Genomic DNA, 13,563 nt, shown 5'->3' on the forward strand with positions numbered 1-13,563 from the left:
TGCAAGAATGGGAACCTCCAAGCGTGCTCTAGATGTAATATATGGATTTTAAGTGTGCCAGACAGCACCAACACCGGAAAATGGAAGACTATGTGGAAAGCACCACCTTTGGAGCTGAAGCTTTCTCTGCACAGCTGGTAGTGGAAAGGGCACATCGCTCACTGGGACTGAGACCACCCCCAGGAGATCCATCAAGACCCATCATTTCCAAGTTGCTCAATTACCAGGACCGCGATACAGCCCTTCGATTAGCCAGGACCAAGCAGCAGATCGCATTAGACAGACATACTATCAACCTATACCCGGACTTCACGAGTACAAGAAGCCAGGAGGAAGTTCGTACCAGTTAAGAGAAACAGGCACAAACTGATTATGCAATGATGTATCTGGTGCGCCTCCAAGTCACCCATCAGGGGAATCAGCATTTCTTCACGAACACGCAACAAGTGGACGACTTCCTCAAATGACTTAAAAGGAATCAGACCAATCAAGAGAGAGATGGCTGTGATGACCACTCGCTATCCCGCTATCAGAGAATGAGTAATTAGACTCCTGTTGGACTGGTCATGAGTGTGGTGGGGAGTTGCACAATCGACAACATCCTTGAGTCACCAGGACTTGCATGTAATAGTTAAAGTTATGCAAGATTTTACCATTGCTATCACTTGTCTGTATTGCCCTTACAGTTTAATGAGCACATTCTTTGACTGTTCCGGGCACCCCTCTCTCTCTCTCTTTCTCTCTTAACCCTTGGGTGGAGGTGAACAGGTTGTTGTGCCCTCTGGTGCCACTCTCTTTAAGGATCTCTTGGGCGGTAGGACCTCTACACATCATCCCTTCTCTTCTTCTTCATTTCACTTCTTTCTTATTTACTGATTGAAACTACTGTGGTGCTTATTCATGACAAAAGCAAGCAAAAAGAATTCCCTGCTTTTGCAGTGGTTAGTAAATGACCAGGTTCACGAGGGTGGGTTTAATGACCTCGACAAGTTTCGGTTGTCGATGTGGGCGGGGGGAGGTAAGAGGTAATGTCTCATTAAGTGCATAGCGCACAATGCAGGCAGAAGTACATTGCAGTCACAAGGACATACACGTAAAAGGACAGCTTACCTCCACAAACCAATAGCTCACCTACCACTCATGCTTGCATAACAGATCCCCAAAAATTAGAGGTACACTTTATGACCTGGAACGTGAGGGGACTTGGAAACCCACGTAAATGTAGGCAAATCCTGGCCCATCTGGATAGACATGGTACCCACATAACAATGCTACAGGAAACCCATCTTAATCCCAAAGGGCCTTAACGGTTTGCCACCCGATGGGTGGAGCATAGATGCTTCACATCATATTCCACATACTCTATGGGCACGGCGATCATGGTTAAGAAAAACACACCATACATACCTACGGGAACACTGCAAGACCCACAGGGCCAATTCAGTATTAGCTGGGGCAAACTGGTCTCCTACTCTGTTACACTGGTCAGCTGCTATGGACCCAACACAGACTACCCACAGTTTTTCCCTAATTTATGAGGCAAAATAATGGCCATTGGATCTACCTACATGATTTGGGGGCAGACACTTTAACACGACACTCGCGCCAGCGTTGGATAGATCACATTACCAGCCACATCACAACACCAATACCCAGCGGCAGATCCAAGACATATTTACTGAGAATTGCCTCTTAGACACTTGGCGACATCTACACCCAGGGTAGAAGTAGGGCACTCAATATGCCTCAGCACATGCTACATGGTCACGCCTGGATTACTGGTTGGTTTCCAGGGGGCTGGGTTCCTGGCTTACACGGGTCAAGCATCTTGCACGCACCTTGCTAAGACCACTCCCCAGTGGAGATGAGACTCAATCCTCCGGTCGCATATGTTCCCCACATGGCCTGGCGCATCAACTCAACAATGCTACTAGACACGGTGTTCCGTGCAAATATGGGTCAAGACTTACATGAATACTTTCAATGCAATATTGGTACAGTTGATCATATAGTGAAGGTATGCGAGGCTTTTAAAGTCACTATGAGAGGGATTTGTATCGTCAAAGGTGGCGGAGTGTTTAGGGATCTGCGGTCAACTCTTAATTGCCAAGTAGGAGATATTAAACAAATGGAGCAGAGGCTCGACCACTCCCAGGCTGCATCAGAAAAGGTAGCACTTAGGGACAAAATATCCGAATACAGAGACACAGCAGACCAGGACTTCCTATTTCTGGGCAAATATTTTAAAGTCTGCAGATATGGGGAGAGGGAAAGGCCGGGCAAGGCGCTAGCTGACCAAATCCGCACCACTCGCTTTTTGAACTACATATTGGAAATCCAGACACCAGGGGGAATGGCACTTGGAGATAAGACTGATATTCTCCAAACATTTAGGACATATTACTCATCACTTTGCACCACAAAAAGACAACATCCAATCACACGGTCGCCCTATCTAGAACAGGTTGCTTTGGGCTGGTTGGGGAAAGCGCAGAGGGACTTCCTCTCCGCTAAGATTGAAGAGGGTGAGATTCGGGCAGCGATCATGCAACTTTGCTCGAGCCGAGCCCCTGGCCTAGATGGCCTACCAGCTGACTTTTACAAGGCATATATGGGGCATTTAGTTCCTATTCTAAAAAAAGTGTATGAGGCGGCCAAGGAATCAGAAACCCTCTCCCCCACTATGAGGGAAGCTGCCATCATCTTATTACTTAAACTGGGGAAGCCACTCTCCATGATCAACTGTGACGTAAAAATCTTAGCAGGTTAAGCCTACTCATGGGGACACTAGCACTACCTGATCAAGCCAGATTTGTACCGGGCAGAACCTCCTTGTATAACCTTAGAAACCTCTTTACGATAATGCAAGATTTTGATCCACAGCTAGCAGCAGTAGTGGTATTTTTAAACGGGTCCAAGGCGTTAGATTCAGTGGAGTGGGACTTTCTATTAGGGATACTACAGAGAATGGGATTACTGCAAGTGTTTTTGTTTAGGATACAACTGTTATACCAACAACCACAAGCTAGAGCTTCAGTAAATGGGGTGAGCTCAGCTCCCTTCTTTATTATGAGAGGCACGAGGCAGGGGTGTCTGCTCTCCCCCCTGGTATTTACATTGGCCATTGAGCTGTTGGTGGCCAAACTCCACCAATACCATTATGAATGGACACTTTTCTACCCTACCAGACATGAGTTGATATCACTATACGAAGATGACATTACATTATATATTCGGGAACCACAAGTTAGTCTTAACCCCATTTTACGAGAATTCATAGCCTTTGGTGAACTATCGGGAGTCCAAATCAATTGGGAGAAATCCTAGTTATTTCCGCTTACCGCCGCAGCCCAACCCTACACACTATACTACCCTATTGTGTAGCGCCCTGATGAGGATGAGGTAAAATACTTGGGGATAACTATTACAAGTGATAAAGCGGAACTACTCCAGGCTAATTACAGGCGAACGCTCCAAAATTTACCGGAGTCCATTATCAGATGGATCGCCTTGAACCTGTCCGTAGCAGGGAGGATATCCCTGATGAAAATGGTTATCCTTCCTAAACTACTACACTTCTTTATTAACATACCCTTTAGTCCAGGCCGCACTTTCTTTAAAACCTTGAGATCCCAAACGATAAGGCTTCCCGGGGAGGGGCAAACAACCCAGATTGAATTGGAGGACATTGACTCTACCCTTTACACAGGGTGGTTTCGAAGCACCTGACTTTGAACTGTACTACCTCAATGCGCAGGCACACCTTGCGACAAACTGGCTCACACTGCCCCAGTACATGCCACACCTAGTGGTAGAGCAATGCTACATGAAGCAGACACCATTGTTGGGATTCATAGCATCACACGCCCGAGAGAGAGCGATACTGATCTTACTAAAGTAGCTTGCACTGTGATAGCATGGCAGAAAATTACGAAGAGATTTGATATAGCTATGATGTATTTGCCCTTGCTTTCACTGGCTCGCCATCCTGACTTGGAGGTGACCCAGTAGCTAAGATATCGCCAGTTACTAAAGAAGGTTAAAATTGCGACATGGGGAGATCTCTATATAGGAGGGGTCTTCAGATCAAAGGAGCAATTTTTCCTGAACACGGTACCAACGCCAATGGAGCTCTTTATGTATGTCAGACTATGACAAAGTGTGAAGGCAGCCACCCACGCCTGAATTCCCCAATGAACCGCCTATGCAACTTCCATTATATCGCCTACTACAGAGCACTAGCCCTTCACATGTAGTATCGCTCATCTACCACAACACGCAAACTGCTACACATAGCTACCAGATCGGATCCCGGCTATACTGGGAGAAAGAACTGGGTACATCACTTAGCGATAACCAATAGGTCTATTGCTGCCAACAGACCGGCTGCGTCTCAGCTAGCAGCAGGCTACATATCATATACTTTAAGTACCTTCATAGATTATACTATTAGCCAGTTAAAATGCTCAAGTTTCAGCTGCGGGACAATGATGCTTGCGACCGGTGTGGGGAGGAGAAGGCAGGTTTCCTGCATGGTGCTTTGAAATGTGCCCCCATCAAAAATTACTTGAATCAGATATTCAAGGCTTTAGGACAGATGACTCTAGCCCCACTGACCACATCGCCCGTTGTTGTGCTCTTAGGATATACAGAAGAGAGCCCTCCTACATACAGACGATATGTGGAGCTGGGGCTGCTGTTGGCCAAACAAAGAGTGGCGTGTAGATGGAGCAGAGGGCAGGCACCTCAATTTAAAGAATGGCTACAAGACCTCCTATTTTCGCAAGAACAAACACTGACTTATGCGGAGCTACACCCCATATCCTCTAGGCCAAAAGACCTATGGGATCCTCAACGTGCCTACCCGATTGTTTACCTTAAAATAATTAACAGACAAGGAAATGCAACCGGAGAGAGGGAATGAAAGAACTTTCCCTGCCATGGACCAACTACATCCTACTGAGAGCTAGGCTGAAATCTCACTGCACATTCAGGATATAGAGCTCACATAATGCGTCAACATGAGGGAAACATCTTTTTTTTCTGTCCAACGAGCTATGGTACAGGTATTTACAAGTGTAAATGTTATATATGATTGCGATATGAAGTGTATTCTCCATGTGCTATTAGAGATACAAACATTGCCTATGTTACTATGACTGTACCTTGATTTAAAAAGGGCAATAAAAGAAAATTACAAAAAGTAAATACCCGAAGCAAGTCGGAGTATGGGGGCACTCCCCCTTTGAGCAAAATAAAACGAGTGAGCTGAACGGCGTACAAAAGTCAATTATTAATATACTTCTATGACACTAATGTTGCAATATATCCGCAGAGCCCTATACTATTGTTGCTATAAGAAAGCGCTTTAGTGACATGTGCAATATTATAGAAACCACCTCAAACAAATATTATAATTAATAATGACAATGAAAAATAAACTTTTAAGAAGAGGTTACAGGATAGTAAAGGGACGGCAACTCTTTACACATTTTTAGTTATGACCGTCAGCAAGGCATGATAGATATATATTGAAAAAGTTGTACAGAAAGTGATCAGACAGAGCAACATACAACAGAAAAAGAAAAAGATGATACCAAGAGCTGGAGATGAAGCCAAGATATTAGAGAGAGTTTATCACTAAGGATTTCATTTATCTTCTGGTGGGCCAGTTGCCAAAAGGCTGGGGTGCAGAAGCACCACGTTGTTTGGCCCTTACGAGGCAGGCATGATCAATTTGAAGTTAGCCAAGGGGTCGGCAGCTTTTGGAACCACAACGGTTCCAGTTTTAAAGCTGGGAATACCATTGGTGATAAGAGTGGTGGTTGGTTTGTTATGTCATGGTAGCACAGAGGACCTGGCAGTAAGTTTATTTAATTTCTATTCTCCATTAAACCAATGTCCCTGATTCACCGGAAGCTCTACCAGTAATCCTTACAAAATAATTTCCATGGACAAATCCACTGCAGACCACTTTTCACAGAAATATGATGTCTGCTGGGAAAACAACCATCGTCAACACTGTAAAAGAGGAGGACGATACTCTGAAATGAGATAATCGAGCAGGCACCAATTTTTTGTGACTGCCCTGTATCCACTCATCTCTAAAACGCAATGGACATAGGTTCTTTTGGAACAAGCGCCACTCCACTCGACCCCCAATAAAAAACATTTTAATATATTACTATGCCAGATCTCATCCATTAGTATGGAAGGGATAAATTAACTGAGGAGATTGACAAAACTAACATTCTGCATTCATTGTAAGAATGACTTACAGATTACCTAAATGGAAGACACTGAGCTTAAACTCACCTCAATATCTTTCTCCATGTCACAGGTTTGCATGTTTTGGAAGGCACCTGAGTAGACTTCAAGTGCTCTAGCATGAAAAATCATCTCGATGGTTAGAAATTCTGAGAAAATTTGCTGCAGGGGATACAAATGACATGTAATCAATTTCAGTTGGTTGGAAATCAATTTGTAAATCAGTACGTCTACAGTAGCATCAGATATTTTGATTAAAAATAATTCTTAGAGTTGCACATCTGTGTGCAATTTGTAACCCTACAAACAGACCTGCTAACTAAGGAAGCAGAGAAGGACTACTACAAACGCATATGAACATGTGTGCAAATAACGATGAATCCACTGGTGAATCACATGCCAAGGTCTGCCTTGTCCCAATTCTTACAATGAAGAAATTGCATATAGGATTCTGCAATCCCACTGAGATGTAGCATCAAACCGCTAAAAGCAATTGTTACAAATTTAAATGAATACACCGTTATTAACATTTTATTTTGAATATATAATAAAAGAAGTGCACTACTTGTACAACACAACCTTTTTGTGCACGACTGCTCTTACAAAAGGCACGTTCAAATGACTGGTGCATTTTTTTTATTTGATAGCATCAGGTGCATGCAAACATTTTTCTGATTGCATTAGGCAAATTAATACAACCTAAAAATGTGGTTCAGTTGAACATAAAAAATATATTAAAAACAAAAGCCAAAACCATGGAGAATTAAGATTCTTCCAAGGTGGAACTGGAAGCTTTCAAATGCTGTTCTAGAAACATTTCTGAGTAAATTGGACTGTTCTGGAGATCAAGTTTAAAAACATGCTGAACTATGTGAGACAGCCATGTGAAGTTTGAGAGGATGGACAAAATGTTAGACTATTTCCAAGATGCACACACTGGAGTAGGAGCAAAGCTGATTTGCTTATGGTTAGTCTAGAGTGGCAAAGTAGGCACAAGGGATGTCTGGAAGGCAGAGAGTAATTACAAGTATAATTGTAATTATCAATGGCTGAGTTGGTTCAAGTATTCCACTCAGCACCTTTTTGTTTTCTTCAGTGCGACGACCAAGGAAAGAAGCATGTACCGTGCAGATTGCACCAAAGGAATCAAGATATATCTTACTGTAAAAGCCTAATAGACCAACATTGGTCTGGGGTTGCTTATGTTCCCCATCTGGAGGGCACCTGGCCTGGTAATTCTGGCTGGACCATTCCTATTGAAGTGAGACCAAGGCTGATGGCTTATGGTTTCTGGCTAGGGTGGCGTGGACGCACAAAAAGATGCACTTGAGTGACATTGAACTTGTGGATTGGATTCAAATTAATTCTGAAGTAATAACATAAGTAAAGAAATCTCTCTGATCAGTTGTGTGCCAGATTTTCTAACCGTCGACCCTTCAGGATGAAGGGAGAGGGGACTACTTGTGTAAGTCACCACATCCTGGTCAACTTCGATTTATGGAAGCCTTAAAATGTCTGCATTGTTGTTATGGCCACGGAATTTAGAAGTGTGTAATTGAGGAGGTAAATAACAAGAGCTGACCTCTCTACCTTTAGGTTGTTGTATGTGAAGTTTGTCCTGCTGCTTATTAGAATCAACATATTTTACAGCAACCTGTTCCACGAAACAAATACAGTCCTGAATCGGGACAACCAAGCTACTGAAAAGGGAAAACTATTACTTCTATGTAAGACAAGTCATTTACCAGGATTGACAGCATTGTTTTTATTTGCTTTTCAGCCCTTTCCAAGGAGCAAGCAAGATAGATCAACAAATACAAAGAAAATCTGAACTAGTTTTGTAATTAAAACATACAAGCCAATGCTGCCTACATAACTGCAGCACTGGCTATTTAAGCTGTCAGCCTGTGAGCGCCAACAGTGCCCTGCACCAGCTCAGTCCAGCATGTATTGGAATTATTTTATTTTGATCCAAGATCGACTCGAAAGTATACTAATTTGCCCACACATATGCAGGTTTCTCCTCTCTCTACCTCCCAGTTTAATGGAGGACAGGCTCACTCCCCTTTCCATATGGGTATAGACCATTGCTTTGATCGCCTCAAGTTGGTAGGGTATGCCCAGACGTGAGTCCCTTGCTCACTTTGCCACTGGATTCAAGCTAGCCTGGCTGATGAGGGGTGTTAGCCAGAAACCGGTCCCAGTATGCTAGTTTCCGGTCCAGGGAAGACATGGCTTGGCAGTTCAGGCTGGACAGTTCCCATGAGGCACAGGGCCAGGACTGATTTGCATATAGCTATGTCTGAACTGGGGTGGCGAAGTGAGCTAAAGAACTATGATGGATTCAACCCAGATCTGTGACTGGGGGTGAGTGTCTGAAAAGTCTCAGCGCTCCGTCCATCATCTCCTTGTGTTTGCTTTGTATAGACGTTATTCCACAGAAGTTGATTCTCATGAATATCTGCCAATAAGTGAAGCTATTTACCAGAAATGTAATAAAGTGGATAGAGGGCACCATTCACAACGACAAAATAGAAGTCACTGGTGCCTATTTGCAGAACGTTGGGAATACTGAATTAATAACTTAAGCCTATTTCTAAGCAACTAGGTGGTGATAAAGGCACTAAACTGCTACCATTTTCAAGCCTTTGCCAGACCATTCTTGTCATCCTATATTCACATTTTAGGTAGCTTTGCCTTTAGGGCAGATCATGTTCAATTGGTCAGGGATTTCAAAGTATGGTGGACTGCCCAGAATGGTCTGAACAATAGGTCTTCCTGGATAACTTTAAAGTACGTATATACAGATCTTAACCACCTCACATTGACACCACAAAAAGCACTGCTTGAAACATTCAAGAAGAGGTTATGGTCCAGCAGCTTTAAGGTTTCCTTGACCCTTAAGGACGTCTTGATTCACAGGCTTTGGCCCAGAGCACAGGACTAAAACATCTTTTGTATAAATAATGGATGAGAGCATGTGCTAATTTGCAACTATAAAAGGACACTGTGGGGTGCCCCAGTTTGCCGTTTTCCCCACATTTATTTAGCATCTACCTGAAGCCCTCGTGGACCAGATGTACATCAATGTTGCTTACATTTATTTAAAGATAAGAATAAGCGAGCCATTCTTCAGTGCTTACTAGCTAGTGGGTAAAAGAAAAAGAATAACTTACCTAGGAGTTGCTTTTGGTAGGCTTTCATCAAGACCTTCATGCGCCTGGGATTAGATGCGAGATCCCTACAATGTTTCGGCGTCCCCACAGAAAAGCTAAGAACTTGGGAGTATTCCATTTTCCCAGACTTACAGATTTATTCCCAGTAAATGGTCAAGTAGGCTTTCTTTAAAGTTCATTCCCACCTACCATCACAACATTCTAATTGAAGGCTTTAAACTGGGTCACTACAATGCCATCCATATGGGCCTGCCCAATAACCAGTTGATGTATTTGCAGGGAATGCATACTTGGGCTGATTGCTTGGTTTGGGGCAGAGAAAAAGGAATCCAGTCCACCACGAAGTGAGGGTTTCTAAAGTATCCCATATAGCATCCCTATTCAAATTAAAATGGTTCCACAAGCACACATTTGCATAATGTGGCCCCAGACTACCTGAAAGGCTGTTTACCTATGAGTCTGTTCACAGTAGAGAACTTAGAAATATAGATGTGTGTAGGAGAGATACTCATCTTTCAAAACTCTTACCATTTGACCCAATTTACCACTGTGTTTGCAATGCAGCCGACTTAGGTTTGTGGTGCATAGACGTGACAGCTTATATACTCTGATCATTAAATTTATCAAATATATTCCCATTTTTTATTTGAGAAATATGGATGTTTCCCAACCAAGCTACACTACCAGTCTTTAACAAATGGCCCTGGGTACATCTTCAAGAGCCCGATTAAAAGTTTAATGGTTTAGATTTATTAAAGATACTATCGGTCTTGCAATGAACTTCTGTACATAAGGGACCTTGCCTCTGGCCTAGTTTAAGTTGTCTGGGGGATAGTGTCTGTTCTGTTTTTCGCTGCAATATAAATGCCTATTTGATGACTGATGTGTGTACAGACTGAATCCCAGGTGCCTAAACAATCAGCAAAAATTCCTAACTCAAATCTCCTTACTAAAACTAAATTCAGTGAAATATTTAGGTATAACTTTTTTTTTTTTGTAAATAATTTTTATTGTAGTCATGCATGTGCAGGTCATTACATATAAGAGTAGCACCATAAAATATAGCAGATACACAATATGCTTCGTCAATCAGTACACAGCCGTCATGCCCACAACCCGGGGGTTGGGCGGCGTTGTTATCTCTGCTCATCCTTGCCTGACGTTCAATATTGAGGAGTGGATAGTGTCCGGATTATGTGCATGACTACTTTTATATTCCTACCAACCTACGCGCTAATCCCCAACTCCCATTCCCTGCGCAAAACTAAAAACTCCCCCCCTATCCCGTCCCTCACACCACCCCCCGTCTAAGGCCACGTTGCGATTATGTCTGGATTGCTGGCATCAACCCCCCTGCATACCTGCTGCTCCTAGGGCCTCAGCTTGCCTCAGCTTGCCTCCTCCGCTCCTTCCGCCCCGGGGGCCCCCTCCTCGTCTTCAGCCTCGCTGTCCCTAAGTGCCTGCACCATTACTTCCCATGAGGTCGCAGTGTCAGCTGCTGTTTGGCTGGGGGACCTGCGCGCAAGCTGGTACCTATGCGTGCTGTCAGCCGTAGCCCATTTTAGAAATTCCTGCCGCCACCTCCGCGGAGTTGGCCCCACTCTCGCCTTCCAGTTTCTAGTGATCTCCCTCTTAGCCACCATCAGTCCCATGTCGATAAACTTACTCGTGAGTTTATTTTTGGGGGTATGGGGAAACCAGTGCAAAAGACATTCCCCTGGCCCATATTCTATTGATCTTTCAGTCACCTCATTCAGCACCTCCCCAACATCCTGCCAATAGTCCCGCAGGGCCGGGCATGCCCACAACATGTGCACTAGCTCAGCCCCCTCTTCCGGACATCGGGGACAGGTCACTGTCCCATCTCCAAAATACCGCCTGATTCTACCCGGGGTCATGTACGCCCTATGCAACACATAGTAGTGGATCAGTTGAAACCTAGCGTTTCTCGTGCTGTTGCGAGCCCTACGGACCAGCTGTGCCCACGTCGTGTCAGGTACGTCCCTACCCAGGTCCGCCTCCCACTTGGCTTTCAGGGCCGTGAGAGGAGGGATATTCTCCCTAATCATTCTATTATAGAGGCACGTCACCGCCTTGATCGTGCCCGCCGCCATCATGGTGTACTGGCACGCCGCTGCCGTCCCAGGTTCCTCAAGTCCCGTACCCCAGTGGGCTTGCATTGCCCTGGTCACCGCTGCATGAAGTAAAAATCCCCCTCTCGGTATGCCAAAGCGTTCTATTAACTCCTGGAATGGGAGCAGTGCGCCGTTCTCAAAGAGGTCTCCAACCACCTGTATTCCTGCTTCCTCCCACTCCTGTAGGCGCGACCAGTCGCCGCCATGTGGCAAGGCCGTTAGCATGCCCAGGGGAATCTCAGGCGCATATGGGCGCTGGATACCCGCCCTCTTCTGGGCCCGATTCCAACATTGACGATACGTGCACTGCTCCAACGACAGATCCCGACTGTCCAGCCGTTGCCGGAGGACTATATATGCCAGGACGTGTCTGGGCGTCCCTCGCAAGCTGTCGTTCTCAGGGCCCCGAAACACCCTCGCTACCTCCTGCGTGAAGACTTGCAGTTGGGCCGCAAGGTAATAAAGCTCAAAGTCCGGCACCGCCAGACCCCCCTCATCTTTCGGGCGAGAAAGCGTGGCTAGCGCTACTCTGCATCGTCCCGATCCCCAAATGAACGTCGTAATTTGAGATTTAAAGAGTCTGAAGAAGGAGCTAGGTAGCCAGATTGGGAGCGTCCGGAAATAATACAATAATCTCGGTAGGGCGACCATCTTCAGCAGGGAAATCCGGCCCGCTACCGATAGTGGCAGCGTGGCCCAGAAGGCCATGCAGCCCTTCAGTCCGCGTATGCATCGCCCCAGGTTGCCCTCAAGCAGGTCCTCCGGCTTATGGTAAATATGGACCCCCAGGTATTTAATACAGGTAGGGTTCCAGGCCACCTCCGACCGGTGGTGCGGCTGGGCAGCGCCCTCCAACAGTGGGAACAAACTCGTCTTGGGCCAGTTAACCCTTAGGCCCGACATCTCTCCGAAGCTCTCCAGTAGGGCTTCCGCTCTCCGTAAGTCCTCACCCCCGTCGCAGAGGAACAGTAGTAGGTCATCGGCATATAGCGAGATGAAATGTTGCCCGTCTCGGGCCCGCACTCCGCGGACGTGCCGCCCCGTTCTGGCCGCAGCCGCCAGCGGCTCAATAGCCAGCGCAAACAGAAGCGGCGATAGGGGACAGCCCTGTCGAGTGCCCCGCTCCAGAAATATTTAGGTATAACAATGTAAGTGTCGCACAAGTTACTACTTGTGTAACGAGATATCTGTAAGAGACATTAGTTCGTGATAGATTCCTTACCTTAGAATATTCCCCAGGCGTCAGTCTGGATCCGGAAAGTTTTCTACTTAGCAGTACCTCTGCGTGCCAGTAGGTGGCGCCGTGCGGCTCCGCGCTAGTCACTGGCATTGTAAGCGCCGGGATGACGTCACGGAGGCTACTTAGGTGCCACCATTGTGCGGACGTAAGTTCTGTACACAACATTCCGCGCCGAAAAGCAGAGCCATGCCAGAAACAGACCTTTGGCGCATAAACTAGGACCCTAAAAGGGATGACCTTAACCCTAGTAATCAGTTCGCTGAACAGGGAGGATGGGTGGGGCGTTAAGGAATCTATCACTAACTAATGTCTCTCTCTTACATATATATCATTACACAAGTAGTAACTTGTGCATCTGAAATTGACATGTTAGTGATAGATTCCTTACCTTAGAATAGATACCCCAGCAATACCAACCCAGGTGGTGGGTTAGCGAACAAGATTACACCAAAAAGTCACAGAGCGGCCAACGAAGCGGTCTCTCCGAACCGGACTGTCAAGGCAGTAGTGCTTGGTAAACGTGTGCAGCGAGGCCCAAGTAGCTGCCTGACAAATGTCCTGCAAGGGAACACCATGTCCCAAGGCAGTAGTGGCTGCAGTTACCCTGGTCGAATGGGCATGCAGCCCCACAGGAGGCTCCTTTTTGGCCAAGGAGTAAAATTTTTGATGCACAGAACGACCCACCGGGAGATAGTCCATTTGTGCACAGCCCGACCTTTTTTGGCGCCCACGTAGCCAACAAAAT

The 13,563-nt window shown here is 45.7% G+C and overlaps 1 protein-coding gene across 1 annotated transcript in view; it reads right to left on the bottom strand.

The window, feature by feature from the left end:
- CIBAR2 (CBY1 interacting BAR domain containing 2) overlaps positions 1-13,563 on the bottom strand; it is a 152,155-nt gene that overhangs the window by 21,993 nt on the left and 116,599 nt on the right. The window contains exon 7 of the mRNA XM_078668368.1: positions 6,316-6,429. Coding sequence (XP_078524494.1) covers positions 6,316-6,429 — 114 coding nt within the window. The remainder of the gene's footprint in view (positions 1-6,315; positions 6,430-13,563) is intronic.

Source organism: Lissotriton helveticus, chromosome 12 (assembly GCF_964261635.1).
Source record: "Lissotriton helveticus chromosome 12, aLisHel1.1, whole genome shotgun sequence".
In the NCBI taxonomy this organism is placed as follows: Eukaryota; Metazoa; Chordata; class Amphibia; order Caudata; family Salamandridae; genus Lissotriton; species Lissotriton helveticus.